The sequence below is a fragment of the Zingiber officinale genome, chromosome 9A, assembly GCF_018446385.1.
Source record: "Zingiber officinale cultivar Zhangliang chromosome 9A, Zo_v1.1, whole genome shotgun sequence".
Classification (NCBI taxonomy): domain Eukaryota; kingdom Viridiplantae; phylum Streptophyta; class Magnoliopsida; order Zingiberales; family Zingiberaceae; genus Zingiber; species Zingiber officinale.
In genome coordinates, this window is record NC_056002.1 from 127232998 (window position 1) to 127251362 (window position 18365).

The 18365-nt window shown below is 45.0% G+C and overlaps 1 protein-coding gene across 1 annotated transcript; it reads left to right on the forward strand.

Annotated features, from left to right (window-relative positions):
- Window positions 1-15257: 15257 nt before the first annotated feature.
- On the forward strand, window positions 15258-17309 carry LOC122021136 (transcription factor bHLH77-like). The gene is made up of 7 exons (XM_042579223.1): window positions 15258-15684; window positions 15749-15865; window positions 15959-16024; window positions 16121-16189; window positions 16282-16365; window positions 16434-16577; window positions 16698-17309. Exons 1-7 carry the CDS (start codon window positions 15523-15525, stop codon window positions 16806-16808), a joined length of 753 nt encoding a protein of 250 aa, XP_042435157.1. The 5' UTR covers window positions 15258-15522; the 3' UTR covers window positions 16809-17309.
- The last annotated feature ends 1056 nt before the right edge of the window (window positions 17310-18365 follow it).

Here is an 18365-nt window from a genome sequence, read left to right on the forward strand (position 1 = left end):
GAAGTCCGGGGAGATCAATTACTCGCACGAAAGTGTTATGTGTTAGCCTTGCTCTTTTCTTGCTTATTCTTTTTCCACTGTGCTTATTATTTACAAAATTTTTATCGATATTCACCCCTCCCCCTTTATTGATTCTTCACGATCCAACAGTTGTTTATTACAGCACTGTGCCCAATCGATCAGCTGATCGATTAAGCTGGTCTAATTTGATCACTTGATCAAATTGACCAACCCTAGCTTGCTCGAGTCAAGTCTAGGGCTCCCAAACCCAACATCTGGTCAACCGTGACCTATTGAGACTCCTCGTGCCTAGCATCCGATTAATCTTGACCTGTTGGGACTTCTTCACCAAGTGTCCAGTCAATCCTTTGACCCACTTGGACTTTTCTCCTTATGCCAAGTGTCCGGTCAACCTTGACCCACTTGGACTTACCGTTTCGTGCCAAGTGTCCGGTCCTCCATGACCCACTTGGACTTCCTTCTGTTGGTGTAGGAAGCATCCGACGATTGAACCTATGTTTTGATTATGTCAAAGGGTTCAAGTTAAGTTGCATTGTTATCTAATGTGCTTGAATGAGTTTGCAGGAAAGTCCTAACTGCGGTTAGGCAGGTGGAAAATCCTAAGGGGCGGTAACCTTAGGTCCTAGTGGGTGGTAACCCTAGGTGGTGGAAAACCCTAAGGGGTGATAACCTTAGGTCCTAGAGGGTGGTAATCCTAGGTGGAGGAAAATCCTAAGGGGCGACAACCTTAGGTCCTAGGGGTGGTAACCCTAGGTGGTGAAAATCCTAAGGGGGGTAACCTTAGGTCCTAGGGGGAGATAACCCTAGGTGGTGAAAAACCCTAGGAGGTGGTAACCCTAGGTCCTAGGGGGTGGTAACCCTAGGTGGAAAGTCCAGTCGATCTGGAGGACCAGACTGGCATCAGGTATGCTCTCCTGAGTGGAGTAGGTGAGGATGCGTTCCCCGGAAGAGGGAACAGTAGGCATCGGTTCGACCTAGGGTTTCCGGTTGGAAATCCGAAGTCAGAACCGAACAGTCCAGAGACTGTCGAATACTATTTTTATTGTATTTATATGTGTGCTAACTTTGTCTTGCAGGGTATGTGGGTGTTTTTTGAACTAGCATATTTTACAGGGGACTAAAGTGCACATCTTGCCTCGGATGAACAGTACCCGAGGCGCCCTCATGGAGCTTGAGGCGCCTCGGGTGCAGAGTGTGAGTTGGCTGCGAAGAGGAGCTGGAGGCACTTCAATGGTCATTGGAGGCACCTTGGACCACTTTGAGGTGCCTCAAAGGGTGATGGAGGCGCCTTTAACCAGATAAGTTGCGACTAGTTCTATTCTAATCCGCGCGACTGACTCGGCAAGTTGGAGGCACCTCGGATAGGCTTGGAGGCGCCCTCAACAAGATATTTAAGGCCACTTCGACCAGCAGCTTAGCAATTCAACCTGAAAAGCCATCTGTCTTCAACAAGCTGCTAACGAGACGTTCCGGCCGAGCTACGACAAGCCACCGGCGACCCGAAGCTCCAGTTTTAAGATTTCTTTTTGTTGGTATAAGTTTTCAATACTATTAAATTGTAATACTCTTGTACACTTTTGCGCTATATAGTTGTTGCCCACCGAAAGTGATCAACGATCGCGGGCCTTGGAGTAGGAGTCGCCCAAGGCTCTGAACCAAGTAAACACTTGGGTCTTTCTGTGTGTTTGATTTTATTTCTGCTGTTTTACTCGTCGAACTTCCGATTACGAAACGCGTGAAAGCCACGAGCTCTATTCACCCCCCTTCTAGCGTGGTCTCGATCCAACACCTTCAACCAGATATTCGGTCAACCTTGATCCACTTGGATTTCCACGTGCCTGGCTTCACTCACCAGGACTTTCCATCTGCCTAGCTTCACTCACTAGGTCTTTCACCTGCTTCACTCACCAGGATTTTGCATCTATTTAACTTCACTCACTAAGACTTTCCATCTTCTTGGCTTCACTTACCAGGACTTTCCTACTGCCTGACTTCACTCACTATGATTGCCACGTAGCTCCACTCGCTAGGATTTTCCTACTGCCCGACTTCACTCACCGGGACTTTCACTTGCCTATCTTCACTCACTAGGTCTTTTTATCTGACTAGCTTCACTCACTAGAACTTTCACCTAGCTTCACTCACTATGATTTTCCCACTACCCGACTTCACTCACCGAGACTTTCACTTGCCTAGCTTCACTCATTAGGTCTTTCACTTGCCTAACTTCCAGTTATGACTTTCCCAGTCAAGTATCCGGTCAACCCTTTGACCCACTTGACTCTTCTTCATATCTAACTAGTCAGATCTTGACAAGAGAGGAATTGTACCAACAATCTCCCCAATCAGACGATTACATCTGCAATCTCCATATATTGTCAAACATCGAAACCCTAACATCAAGACTCGAGCTTAACCCAACTCAAGCTTAGTCAACCCGGTCAACCTTGACCTAGGGGATATTGCACCAACATTATCGAATTTAATCAATAAAAATCAAAATACAAAAAATATAGAAGATGATGAAGATAATCAGATTAAACCCAAATCCAGTAAATCAGAAGAACCAATTGTTGACCCTATCATAAAACCATCTAGGGTTAGATCTAACCACCCAACTGACCAAATTCTAGGTAACCCAACTCTATGAGTTTAAACTCGATCATCTTAGAGAAACGTAAGTCAAATAACTCTTATTTCCAAAATTAAACCTTAAACTATAGAAGAAGCCCTACCTGACCCAAATTGGATAATTGTGATGCACGAAGAACTAGCTTAATTTAAAAGAGACCAAGTCTTCTAGAACTAGTACTTAAACCCACAAATAAATCTATAATTGATACTAAGTGGGTCTTTAGAAATAAACTAGACGATAAAGATGAAATAGTTATAAATAAAGCTAGACTAGTGGAAAAGGGGTTTAGCCAAGTAAAAGGGTTTAATTAGGATGAAACCTATGCACCTGTAGCCAGACTTGAATCCATCAGGATGCTGCTAGCCTATGCAATACATCAAGGATTCAAGTTATACCAAATCGACGTAAAGTCCGCATTCCTAAATGAGTTCATTAAAGAAGTTATGTAAATCAAGCCCTAGGATTTAGACTTAGACCACCCAAATCATGTCCTTAGGTTAAAGAAAACCTTATATGGACTAAAACAAGTACCTAGGGCCTGGTATGAACGACTATCAACATACCTAATATCTAAGGGGTTTAACCAAGGTCAAATATATCAAACTTTATTTGTTAAAACCTTAGAAAAAGATATTTTTAATAGCTCAAATTTATATAGATGACATAATTTTTGGCTCAACCAATACTAAATTTTTAAAAGAATTTACTAAATTAATAGAAAATGAATTTGAAATGAGCCTAGCAGGAGAACTTAATTTTTTCTTAGATTTACAAATAAAATAAACAAAAGAAGGAATTTATATTTTTCAAACAAAATATGTTAAAGAATTAATTAAAAAGTTTATTATGGAATATTCCAAAAATATAAATATTCCTATGACAACTAATGTTAAAATTGACTCTGATTTAGAAAGAAAACCAGTAAACTTAAAATATTATATGATCCGGAGATAGTGGGGGCAAGGGAGGGATTAAGGAGAGGGATAAGGGCGTTTTGGTCTTTTGGGCTCATTAAGGGTTTGGAGTGCTTTTAAGCATTGTTCACAGATTATGTAAAGGGGGGAGAAGCTTGCACGCGAAAAGGAGGCTGCCGCCGCCAGAGGAAATGGAGCCACCTCCTTCCTCTCAGGCTCCTCGCCGGCGCCGACGCCGGCCACAGGCCGTTTCATCCCCTCCTCTCCATCTCCCGCTTGTGACATCTCCACTGGAGCAACCCACCGCCGCTCTTCTTCCTCCGCTTCGCGACGCCGTCACCACCCTCCTCCGCCTCCTCACTGCGACGCCTCTGTTCTCCTCGGGATGTTGCCGTCGGAGCCGCCTCAGTTCGCCGGAGCCGCCGCAGGCCTCCCCTCTCGCTACTTTCTCTCTTTTCCTCGCCATACCATGCGCCAACATCCAGCGCCGGCCAGCATCTCACCCAGCTGCCGCCGACGCTTTCCATCACTGCTGTCGCCCCCGGCAGTTGTCACCGTCGCCACTATCTTCGGCGTTCGGCATCACTGCCTTCGGTATCCAGCTTCGTCACTTCCGGCGTATATCGTCGTCACGGCTTCCAGCGACAACAGATGTTGCTGCCGACATCTCTAGCAGCCGTCATCACTGCTCCCAGCTGGCGCCGCCCTCCGGCGACCACCATCGTCATCCTCCGTCGCTCACTGCAGTCCACAGCGACTGCCGCTGCCCTCTCTCGCAGCCATAGCCACTGCTGCCGGCGAAGGGCTCTGGATGTAGCCTACCCTGTTGCTGACAGCAGCATCTCCGCTGCTACACCTCCTCGCAGCGCCACAGCGCCTTTGGCAGCCCGCGTCTGCGGCAGCCAGCGCCTCCGGCGTCTAGCGCCGTCACCTCCGGCAGCTCCTGCCGCAGCCACCGACACCTCCGGGCAGCCGTCATCACGCTACAAGTAGCCGTCATCACCCTACAAGTAGCCGTCATACGATGGGCTCAGGTTTGCGTATTCAGGCCTTCGCGCCAAGATTATGTTCGGCTTGTGAGCCGATGTGGATCCGGCCATCGTGCCGTTGTACTTCATTCTTCGTACCATTGTTGTTATCCGGCCTGCGTGCCGTGTGCCGGCCTGTGAGCCGCTGTATTGTTCCGGGCCGCTACAACTCGATTGGCGACACGACCAGCTCATCCATCCATCCGAGGGCGCCCCCTGGGCCAGGGTACGTTCTCGTACCTTTTCTGCATTTAGTTAATTATTCTGTTCTGTTATTATCTGGATACTCATACATTTGTGGGATTCGCCTCGACCGGTACGGAGATCGGGGAACCGGTCGTGGATACATGTCTGACCGGAGGAGGACTTGACGACACAGTCGGCCGTGAACAGATCATCAACGGGTCATGGGGATGCGGTCAATCTTCCGAACACGTCATACCGCGAGTTCGTTTTCTCGGCTTCGAGCGGGAACAAATTGGCGCCGTGCGTGGGAGCGCTGATCCGGGCGTGAAGATGGGCGATCTTGGGAGAGTTCTGCCATTCTCATGACCTAGGTCGGTTTTCCGTTATTTGTTCTCGGTTAGTTATATGATCCGTATTATTTCTTCGAGCCAATCGGCTAGGAGGTTTATATCCGAGCCCGGCTCGGCGAAAACCCCGGCCGTCGGCGGAGGTTTATATCGAGCCCGGGCTCGGCCGAAAACCCCGGCGATCGGTGGGAGGTTTATATCGAGCCACGGGCTCGAGGCGAAAGCCCCGGCGATCGGTAGGAGGTTTATATCGAGCCACAGGCTCGGCGAAAACCCCGCCGTCGGTAGGGAGGTTTATATCGAGCCACGGGCTCGGCCAAAACCCCGAGCCGATCGGTAGGGAGGTTTATATCGAGCCACGGGCTCGAGGCGAAACCCCGGCGATCGGTGGGGTTTATATCGAGCCACGGGCTCGGCCCCCGATCGGTCGGAGGTTTATATCGAGCCACGGGCTCGGCCAAAACCCCGGCCGTCGGTAGGAGGTTTATATCCGAGCCACGGGCTCGGAGGCCCCGAGTCGATCGGTAGGGAGGTTTATATCAGACCACGGTGGAAGGCGAAGGCCCGAGCGATTGGGCCCGAGCTCGGCCGAAGGCCCCGAGCCGATCGGTAGGAGGTTTATATCGAGCCACGGGCTCGGCGAAAGCCCCGGCCGATCGGTAGGAGGTTTATATCGAGCCACGGGCTCGGCGAAACCCCGAGCCGATCGGTCGGAGGTTTATATCCCCACGGGCTCGGCAAAACCCCAGTCGATCGGCGGGAGGTTTATATCCGAGCCACGGGCTCGAAGCCCCGAGCCGATCGGCGGAGGTTTATATCCGAGCCACGGGCTCGGCAGACCCCGAGCCGTTTGTCCGGGCTGTGTATGGGCGAAGGCCCCGGGCCGTCGGCCGGAGGTTTATATCCGAGCCACGGGCTCGGAAGGCCCCGAGCCGATCGGCCGGGTTATATCCGAGACACGGGCTCGAAGGCGAAGGCCGGGCCGATCGGCGGGAGGTTTATATCGAGCCACGAGCTCGGCCAAAACCCCGAGCCGATCGGTAGGAGGTTTATATCCGAGCCACGGGCCCGAAGGCCCCGAGCCGATCGGCCAGGAGGTTTATATCCGAGCCACGAGCTCGGCGAAAACCCCGAGCGATCGGTAGGAGGTTTATATCGAGCCACGGGCTCGAGCGAAACCCCCGATCGGTCGGAGGTTTATATCCGAGCCACGGGCTCGGCCAAACCCCGAGCGATCGGTGGGAGGTTTATATCGAGCCACGGGCTCGGGAAACCCCGAGCGATCGGTAGGAGGTTTATATCGAGCCACGGGCTCGAGGCCCCGGCCGTCGGCGGGAGGTTTATATCGAGCCACGGGCTCGAGGCGAAACCCCGAGCGATCGGTAGGAGGTTTATATCGAGCCACGGGCTCGGCGCCCCGGCCGATCGGAGGTTTATATCGAGCCACGGGCTCCCGATCGGTAGGAGGTTTATATCGAGCCACGGGCTCGGCGAAACCCCGGCCGATCGGTGGAGGTTTATATCCGAGCCACGGGCTCGGCCCCAAGCCGATCGGCCGGGAGGTTTATATCGAGCCACGGGCTCGAAGCGAAGGCCCCGATCGGCTAGGAGGTTTATATCCGAGCCACGGGCTCGAACACGAAGACCGGCTGGGCTGCATACTATTATGGCGGAGGGAAACCAAAACCCTGCGCTGTTCGGGATGATAGAGGAGGTTATTGCCTTGTATTCTGAAGAGTGTCTTATGTTCTCCTAACTCCACGGGTGTTCGGGAGTGGGGAGCTATTGTAGATCTCCGTTGGTCGCTAGGGGCGAGGCTGAGCCGCTCGGCCGGTACATTTGGTGAGTACTACCTCGGGGGCGAAGGCTGGCAGCTCGGCCGGTACATTTGCTGAGTACTACCTCGGGAGGCGAAGGCTGAGCCGCTCGGCGGTACATTTAGTGAGTACTACCTCGGGGGCGAGGCTGAGCCGGCAGTACATTTAGTGAGTACTACCTCGGGAGGCGAGGCTGGCCAGCTCGGCCGGTACATTTAGTGAGTACTACCTCGGGAGGCGAGGCTGAGCCGCTCGGCCAGTACATTTTAGTGAGTACTACCTCGGGGGCGATGGCTGGCCAGCTCGGCCAGGTACATTTTAGCTGAGTACTACCTCAGGGAGCGAAGGCCTGAGCCGCTTGGCCAGGTACATTTTAGCTGAGTACTACCTCAGGGAGCGAAGGCCTGAGCTGCTCGGTCAGGTACATTTTAGCCGAGACTACCTCGGGGAGGATTATATCCGAGCCACAGGCTCGAGGACCGAAGGCCCCCGAGCCGTTCGGCCGAAAGGTTATTATCCGAGCCAAGCGCTCGAAGCTGAAGGCCCCCGAGCCGTTCGGGCGGGAGGACCAGTATATCGGACCAGTATATCATACATCTATCTCCCCCGTTTGGGGTCGAGTAGCCGTCGCGAGCATCTATCTCCCCCATTCAGGGTTGAGCAGTCCTCGCCCGCCCGACATCCATCCGATCGATCGACATCATTTCGGTCGTACGCGCGGCATCGTCTGCCAGGCATTTAGCCGACCGATCGACATCATTCCGGTCGTACGCGCGGTATCGCCCGCCCGACATCCATCCGATCGATCGACATCATTCCGGTCGTACGCGCGGCATCGCCCGCCCGGCATCTATCCGACAGATCGACATCATTCCGGTCGTACGCGCGGCATCGCCCGCCCGGCATCTATCCGACAGATCGACATTATTTCGGTCGTACGCGCGGCATCGTCCGCCAGGCATTTAGCCGACCGATCGACATCATTCCGGTCGTACGCGCGGCATCGCCCGCCCGACATCTATCCGACAGATCGACATCATTCCGGTCGTACGCGCGGCATCGCCCACTCGGCATCTATCCGATCGATCGACATCATTCAGATCGCCCGTTCAGCGTATTCGTTGGCTTGTGCCCAGCATCGTCTTCGTTCGTTGAGATGTTTTTGTCCATTCAGATCGCTCGTCGTCGCTTGTCCATTCAGCCTGCTCGTTGTCCATCGTGTCGCTCGGTCTGCTACATTATCGACTCGGTTCGCTCGCCATTGCTGCCATCTCACGCGGTGCCACTACTATACCGACCATTTGTGTGACATTGTACATGGGGTTCAGCGATATGATTTTGATATCGAGAGCGGTTCAATTCTTTGCAATAGACTGTCCAGTCAGTCGGACTCACGCCTCCTTCGACTAGACTTGAAGGGGAGGCTTGTGATCCGGAGATAGTGGGGGCAAGGGAGGGATTAAGGAGAGGGATAAGGGCATTTTGGTCTTTTGGGCTCATTAAGGGTTTGGAGTGCTTTTAAGCACTGTTCACAGATTATGTAAAGGGGGGAGAAGCTTGCACGCGAAAAGGAGGCTGCCGCCGCCAGAGGAAATGGAGCCACCTCCTTCCTCTCAGGCTCCTCGCCGGCGCCGACGCCGGCCACAGGCCGTTTCATCCTCTCCTCTCCATCTCCCGCTTGTGACATCTCCACTGGAGCAACCCACCGCCGCTCTTCTTCCTCCGCTTCGCGACGCCGTCACCACCCTCCTCCGCCTCCTCACTGCGACGCCTCTGTTCTCCTCGGGATGTTGCCGTCGGAGCCGCCTCAGTTCGCCGGAGCCGCCGCAGGCCTCCCCTCTCGCTACTTTCTCTCTTTTCCTCGCCATACCACGCGCCAACTTCCAGCGCCGGCCAGCATCTCACCCAGCTGCCGCCGACGCTTTCCATCACTGCTGTCGCCCCCGGCAGTTGTCACCGTCGCCACTGTCTTCGGCGTTCGGCATCACTGCCTTCGGTATCCAGCTTCGTCACTTCCGGCGTATATCGTCGTCACGGCTTCCAGCGACAACAGATGTCGCTGCCGACATCTCCAGCAGCCTCCATCACTGCTCCCAGCTGGCGCCGCCCTTCGGCGACCACCATCGTCATCCTCCGTCGCTCACTGCAGTCCACAGCGACTGCCGCTGCCCTCTCTCGCAGCCATAGCCACTGCTGCCGGCGAAGGGCTCTGGATGTAGCCTACCCTGTTGCTGACAGCAGCATCTCCGCTGCTACACCTCCTCGCAGCGCCACAGCGCCTTTGGCAGCCCGCGTCTGCGGCAGCCAGCGCCTCCGGCGTCTAGCGCCGTCACCTCCGGCAGCTCCTGCCGCAGCCACCGACACCTCCAGGCAGCCGTCATACGACGGGCTCAGGTTTGCGTATTCAGGCCTTCGCGCCAAGATTATGTTCGGCTTGTGAGCCGATGTGGATCCGGCCATCGTGCCGTTATACTTCATTCTTCGTACCATTGTTGTTATCCGGCCTGTGTGCCGTGTGCCGGCCTGTGAGCCGCTGTATTGTTCCGGGCCGCTACGACTCGATTGGCGACACGACCAGCTCATCCATCCATCCGAGGGCGCCCCCTGGGCCAGGGTACGTTCTCGTACCTTTTCTGCATTTAGTTAATTATTCTGTTCTGTTATTATCTGGATACTCATACATTTGTGGGATTCGCCTCGAGCACCGAGGTACCAGAGATCGGGGGAACCCGGTCGCTGGATACAGGTACAGTTGACCGGAGGAGGACTTCAGACGACCTGGTCAACGCAACGGACAGATCATCAACCGGGTCATGGGGATGCGGTCAATCTTCCAGATACGTCATACCGGCAGGTTCGTTTTCTCAGCTTCCAGACAGGAACATTATAGAAGTGCAATATTATACCTAACTACAAGTCTACCTGATATTTTATTTACAGTAGGTATGTGTGCTAGGTACCAATCATGTATAAAAGAATCTTACTTAACTAATGTAAAAAAGAATACTTAGATATATTAAAGGAACCCTAAATATAGGGCTTTGGTACTCTAGAACTAGCACATTTGACTTAGTTGGGTACTCTGACTCAGACTATGTTGGGTACAAACTAGACAGAAAGAGTACAAGTGGAAGCTGCCAATTTCTAGGTCAGTACATAGTAAGCTGGTCCAGTAGAAAGTAATATTGTGATGCTTTATCCACCACTGAAGCAGAATACATAGCTATGGGAGAATGGACATCCCAACTATTATGGATGATGCACACTTTAAAAGATTATCAATTAGAATATAAAATACAAAAATATCAATTGATAACATAAGTTCCATTAACTTAACTAAAAATCCAATCCACCACTCAAGGACTAAACACATAGAGGTAAAACATCACTTTGTAAGGGATCATGTAGCTAGAGGTGATATTGTACTTGACTATGTTGAATTTAAGTCAAACCTAGCAGACATTTTTATAAAACCTTTATCTAAACTTGAGTTCAGTACACTCAGAAGACAATTAGGCATGTGTTTAGTAAAATAGATTAAAATATTTTTCAAAATTATTTCTTTATCTTTTTTAAAAATAAAAAAATATGATTTTTCAAAAGTATTATTCAAAATCAGCTTGATTTTAAAATTTAGGATAAATTATTTTATTTTCTTCAAAAATTCTAATTTTACTAGTATTTTTAAAAATTGGACTTAACCTAGATCTTTCCCTTTAAAAATCATGTACCCATAGGTATCAGTCAGAGCATCTCATAAGCATACTAGGAATACCTTGCTTATGTATGAAAAATACTTAGAATAGTGTGAGATGTATAGGGTATTGCCTGAACTTTAGAATGCTTATGTGTGCATCAACATAAGTCTAGGCTATAAATATCAACTCAAATTAATCAAGTTGAGTCATCTTTTTTAGTCAAAACTAATTGGATCACACACTTAACTTGACTAACCAGATGAACGCTACTACCTTATGGTAAACTGCTAGTAGCTAAGGGTTAGCCATTTAATCTAAGTAGATGAATGTTTTAAAAGTTTTTTCCTTTGACCTTTATATGCATGGACTCTAGGATAAGAATTAGGGACTTCCCCCTCAAACTTAAAAGCATTCACTTAGATCTTTTTAAGGGGAAGATTAAAATTATTTTTAATATATGGCAAAGGGGGAGTAATAGAGTTAAATAGCTAAGTATTTGAGTTTTAAAGTTTTTTATCAAAATCTTTTTAAAAGCTAGTTAAGTACTTTATTAAAATATTTTTAAAAGCTAGTTAAGTACTTTATCAATTTTTTTTTAAAAAGCTAGTTAAGTATTTTCTCAAAATCGTTTTAAAGCTAGTTAAGCACTTGATCAAAATCTTTTTAAAGTTAAGTACTTAAGTCTTTATCAAAAGTTTTTAAAATCTTTTTAGTACTTAACTAAAGTTTTTCCTTAACTAAGCTTGTATAAGAAATCTTTTTAGGTACTTAACAAAGGTTCCTCATATCTATGTATGTAGCTAAAGGGAAAAGGCTAAGAAAATGCTATGTTTCAACGGGAGAAAGGTCCAAGCTGCGGTTAGTTGCAGTTAGACAACGAAGTCCTAGTCTGGAGGACTAGGCGATGTCTTAGCAGGACGAGCACATCAAGCGAAATCGTAGGATCGTGGATTCTAGGTGGAAGTTCTGAGGGTTGTGGACACCAGGCAAAAGACTAGACGGGTCGGGAATCGGACGTCCAGCGAAAAAAAACCTGAAGCCTCGGATGTTGAGCAGAAATCCAAACGGTCTGGAGGACCGATCTAGCAAAAGGTAATCTCTTCTAAGAGGAGTAGGTGAGCACATGTTCCTTGAAGAGGGAACAATAGGTGTCGGTCCGACCTAGAGTTTTAGTGAAACTCAAAGTCAGGATCAGACAGTTCGAAGGTTGTCAAATCTTATCATTCATTACATATTATTTGCCTAGACTAACCTTATTTTGCAGGAAAAGAATGTAGCAGAATAAGGTGGTTCGGGCACCCGAAGCTGGTCCGGGTGCTCGGAACGCCTAATTCTATCCGATCGCCAAGTTGGAGCACGTTGATTGGGCGTGCCTACATCACGGTCCAGGTACCCGGAAGGGATCCAGGATCCTAGAATAGCCTATAAAAGCAGCATTTGACCAGTACCTCAAAAGCATTATGCTAAGCAACTTTTACTTCTTCGTGCTGCTGTGAAAATGTTTCCTCGATGCTCAAAAGTTGCCTCGACGATCACCGTGCTAAAAATTTAAATCTCCGAGTCGTCGACATTCTTTACTTTTCTAATTATTTGTAACCGTTTAAAATTGTACTTGTACTCATTACGATTGATTAGTGATTACCCTACGAAAGTATTCTTATGTGCAGACCTTAGAGTAGGAATCACCACATGCTCCAAACCAAGTAACTCTTGGCGTGTTAGCATTGTTCTTGTTTTCTTTCTTCCGCTGCTTTCTCTTGACTATTCTTTGTTTTAAAACAAATGTAAAAACTATGAGTGCTATTCACCCCTCCTTTAGTGCAACGATCCTACAATAATTATTGTAACATGGAAGATAAAATAATAATGAACCAATAAAATAAAAAAAAGAGAGAAAGATAAATATATTTAATAAAAAAGAAAAGAAACAAAAAGAATATTCCATCTATAATATAATTAATAAGGTTCCATTGAATGCAAGGAAGCTAAAACGAGGCCTTCTATTGCTAATTAATACTGATTTCTTTGAAGGTGAGGAAACCAAAAATAAAGATCATTACAATTAATGAGATGTAGGAAAAAGATATAAAATGATTGGCTAAGCATAAGGAAAGTAACTTTTAATCTCTAATTTTATTGCTCCATTTTTTTTTTCATGTTACTATTTCTTATTTCTGACTTAAATGTTGGAGTGCAAACGTCAAGTCCCTTCTCGGTGTCTTTATTTATAGATATTCTTGGTAAGGGTGATCCTCTCCCGCATCTCACCGACAAATCACCCTAGAGCATTTTGGAACAAGAACATTTATAATAAAATTAGGATTTCCTAATAAAATTAGGAGAAGGGTTAAATCATATTAAATCTATTAAATATTATCTTATGTTACATGGTAAGATTTATCATTACGTAGTACTTCTGACTTCTTTTTCATGATAAATAAAATTTTTCATGATATATATAAAAAAGAGAATGACTCATATATGATCTCTGTCATTATTTGCTCAAAAAATGAAAGCCCGCCAAATAAACTATGCATAGGTTATATATATATATATAACAATAAATGGCAAAATCTGAAATCCAACAAGATTGCAGTTATGGATTATAACTGCTTAAATCATTGGTGAGGGAATTAAGTAATTAATAATAGCTTCTGGCAACAATAGTCTCCTTCCTACTAGGGCGGGCCCCCTGGTGCCCTGCCCCAACTAAATCATGCATGTTTTATGGAAAGTAAATCATTAAGAACAAACAGCCTACTGTTGAGATTCAGAAAGGTTCTCAGATGTCACCTGATTCCTCAGATCAATGTTTTCATTTTGAAATGGACATCACGTGAATACTTTATTGTTCATCTTTTGAATATTTGGTCTGACTCGACTTTACCATCGCTAAAAAGGTTTTTCATTTGTTTTTAATACTGTTCGATGAATTGATTTGCCCATCTGTCATGCCGCATTCATAGAACAACATTATCTATCATACGTCTTTTAGATGCTTCTTTTAACAATTTCACAACTTTAAATGTTATTTCAATGTTCTATTTTGATCATCCGTTTGATTAGTTTATCCAACGTTTTTTGGTTCCAATAGTTCATCATCAAGTCCAATTGTCCTGGACCCTATTGACTAGCTTAATTACCAACCTGCCTGTCAACCAACATGTTCGGATTGATTAGATTGACCAAACTGCCCAGCACATCCGTCTCTACGAGATTGACTAACCCGTCTAGGCCTATCTAGATACACTAATCTGTCAATCCTGACTCTACCTTTCAAACTAGCCTACCTTCCCATCTTGCATGACCAAATAAATTTGTCCTAGCAGATTTATCCAACCCACTTCCATTGATCAATCCATCTTACTTGCTTGGATTAACTACAAGAGTAATCAAGATTAGCGACCAAAATTCAGTCGCTAACTACAATTAAAGATTGATTAATGATCAAAATATTCGTTCACTAAAAAGTTTAGTCATCAACGTTGATTAACAATGGAAACTGAATTCTATTGCTAATTAGTGATTGAATTCAATTTCTTTCACTAAATTTAACGATGAAATTTTTTTTATTACTAACATTAGTGACCGAAAAAATATTCCGTCACTAATGGACAAATCTTTTCGTTGTTAATTTAGAGACGGGACATTTACTTCACTAATTAATTAGTGACAAATTAGTAATGGAAATAATTTTTATCACTAATTTTCAATAAAATTTTAACATCACCTTTTCTAATTGAGTTTTCAATCATGTTTACACATATCAATGATATCAACGACGATATCATATAAACAATTATATCAATAACGATAACAGATAAGCAATGATATAAACATCAACAACGATATCAACAGTTACATCAACATTTAATGTATCATCGAAACATCTACATATCAACAAATCAAAATCGTTAAAAACTAATGATATATTCAGCGTTCATTATATCAATAAGCCATCCTCATGGGCTAAAAACTATTCCAAATATTCGATCACAAAATCAATATATAGTATTCAAATATATATGATGTTAAAAAAAACCAATGCATTATCACATCTTATAATCCGATCATATACAATACGATTAATTATTATAAAATATAAATATATGTCTTAAATTTACTATATTTTCTAGTTTGAAATAATACTAACAAAAAATTTAATTAAAATTATACCATTTTAGAATAATTTTAACTAAAATTACTCTATGAAAATATATTATTATAAAAGATGATTTTATTCATCTATTGTTTTTCATCGTTGGTTCTATAGCGAGATAAAAAAAGATAATTAAATCACATGTATTTTTAATGTTAAATTATGAATGATATTTTTAATAATTCTTAAAAGATATTTTTACAAGATAGAGTTTGGAGATGTATTTTGAATTTTAAATTATGAATGATATTTTTTAATAATTCTTAAAAGATGAATACTTTTAAGGGAATATGGATATATATATGCCAAAATTAGTGTGGCCAACACCTATCCCTTCCAAAATCAAGAGTCAAAGGGCTACTCCTGAGACATGGAGGGTAGGGAAGGTCCACAGGCCAATGAACAAAAAAGATCATAAATCAAGGGCTACCCCTCAACACTATGATAATGCACACAGTCTCTCTTCCCCTATCCCATCTTCGCTCACCTGTCATCGACGCTGCCATTGCCATCAAACAGCAAAGTACAAAGCAAGAGGATGCAGCACACATTTTGAGGAAGGAGAGAGATGATGATGATCATGGCACCAATTACAAAGTAAGCAAATTTGTCCATTGTGTCTCACACTGCCTTCAATGTCTATTTATAGCCATGCCCACGATGTCACCGATAAAACCATTGCATGAGATTTCTTGAAAGAAAGAAAAAAAAAAAAGGATGTCAGGCTTTCCATATCAACATCAACAAGCTCCACTTCCAAAGAGCTCGAGAGAGAGTGATACTACAAACACAGTTGGCACTGCAATGGCTTCTCAGAAAAAGAAGAGAAAGAGCAGAGATGCCGCCTGCTTGAGCTTTGAGCAAGACAATGAAACACAGGTAAGTCACTGAAAACCACTTTATTGCCAAGCCATTATGGATTCATAGTTCTATCCGTCGTTAGGACCCAAAGATAGACACGGTTGGAAAAGCTGAGAAGAAGAGTGAGGCATCGAGTGGGTACATCCATGTGAGAGCCAGGAGAGGCGAGGCAACTGATAGCCACAGCCTTGCAGAAAGAGTAGTCTTCGAAACCTGCATGGTGTTGAATTATTATTTGTTTCAGCAAATTCGCAGATTCTCATGATTTGTATTCTTGAATGATTATGATCAGGTCAGAAGGGAGAAGATTAGTCAGAGGATGAAGCTTCTGCAAGGCCTCGTACCTGGTTGTGACAAGGTAATTGTTTTACCTGCCATTTCTTGTTTTTTTTCCCCCTTCCCTTTTTGGGGATTGAAAGACAGTTGTTGCTTCGTTTCTTTTCATGATCACAAGGTTACAGGAAAGGCTCTGATGCTGGATGAGATAATAAACTATGTGCAGACCATGCAACACCAAGTCGAGGTGATCAAATTAATATCCTGCATGCATGTTGCATGCATGCAGTTTGACGATATGCTCTAACTAGAATTTAACATACACTTCCATTCGCACAGTTTCTCACCATGAAGCTTGCATTGGCGAGCCCCAGATTCCATCACTTGGGCGAGGAGCTCACTGGCACTGTGGATCAGCACCAGGTTTTTAGCAATAGCCATTATGGATTTTCTTGAAGTGATTTTGATGGATGTGGAACCTTTGATGTCAGAGAACTTGGAACGTGCCGCAAACCTCGAGGCCTGGCCGATCTGTGCCAATTCACCTAGCAGCTCCCGATGAAGACCCTGCGATGGACAACTCCGGGCAGCTTTTGCTGATGCAAGGTCAAGGGCCCATGCCCCCCTTTCTTCAGGTGGTTCTTTCACTTCTTCCTCAATCACTCGCACACGACACATCTCGGGAAAATTCCAAATTACATGGCTGGCTACACATAAACTGACATTGTTGTTTTATTTCCTCACTGTGCCATCAGGACGATTGCACTGATCTCCTCTTGCAAGTGGCTGAACAAGGACAAGAGCTCCTGAGTCAAGTAGTTCTCAATGATTTATATTTTCAGTCAATAAAATTAGCAGACAATTGAAAGGCATCATCATGATCAAGAGCTAGCAAATATTTTTTTTTTCATTTTTTTTCTGTGTGCTTGTTCTGAATGTTCCTACAGTATGTCAGACAAATCTTTGACTAGCAATAGAGCAACTCCTCGTGTGCCATTCCACTTTGTGGCTCTATTTTGAGAAACTTTGATGAACAGCAGGGATGCGAAGTCATGATGTTGAATGCACAGATCCCTAATAAAGATTTGCTTGTCGTGGTTCATGATGTGCATGTGTAAGAGGAGGGAACTATTTAATGTCATCGAGGTCAGTGAGGGAGGGTTCTTGGTGAGGAACAGTGAGGGGACTGCAGGAAGATCTCTGTTCGAAGCAAGCTTTCTGAGGGAGCTCTGGGTGAACAGGCATATCTCGATTCCCTCGGTGACCATTGTTTTGGATTGGGACGACGAGTGAGTGAGGCAGCTGCAGTGACAGGAGAGGCCGTTGATGACTCACCAGCATTGAGAAGGCGAGGTGACAGTAGAGGATTCAATGGATTTGTCTGTGTCAATATGACTTTAATGTGCAATGCAGTGCTTGGTGTGCATAAGCTCCGAAAGTTATTCATGCGTTTGATTTACTAATTAAAAGCCATAAATTCCTGAATGTGTTGGCCAAATAAAGAAGATATGAAGGCAATGCTATAAGAAATAAAAAATATCAAAAAAACAAAGTAAGTCTTTTGCTGCCCCATTCTCCTTGTGAAACTTTCCTGGTATTTTTCAGTCGGAAAGGCCATTGAATCCCGGGACCCAACCTGATTTGTTGTTATCGTAAGTCTGTCGTGAATCAAAGTGCAGTGGTTGTCGATGATGAAAATAACTATTACAAATGGCATTGCCATCCCATGAAGCTAACGTCATGGTTGCTGTTTAAGTATCATCGCAAATAGATTATACAACAGAAAAGTCCTCACAATCATCATAAGTGTTTCATAATTATTGTTGAGAATTGACATTTGCTTTATATGGTTGTTGCTTTGCAGATTAAAAAAACGAACTAAAAATGTGTTAAAAATAAAAATGTTTTCTGAATGCATTTTTAACAATTAACCAACAATAATAAAACATCACATCATATATAATACTAACGACAAAGACCTAACAACATCATGGCATCCGCTTAATTTACAATCACATCACAACAATATAGGAGATATAAAAAATTTACTCAATTAAATGGTATAAAAATTAAATTAGACTTATCTATTAGAATGACTTAAATTGATAATTTTCGATTATTAAGCAAGGAAGGATAAACTATTTGGGATGATTGAATTGCTTAGAAGACTGAGTTGCCTTATATGATCGAGTTGACTTAAGACTGTCGAGCTAGTCAGAGCTGTTGAGTCAACTAAGCTATTGAGTCGCCTAAGCTATGAAGTCGGACCAATCAACTTGTCGAGTTGACCGAGTTGTCGAGTCAAAGGTTGAGACCTAGTGGGAAAGAGAAACATTATACCTATGTTTGACATAATTTCCTTAAAATAGATTCGTTCCGTTCGACAATGTTTCAAGACGTTTGTTTTCAAGGATATAATGACA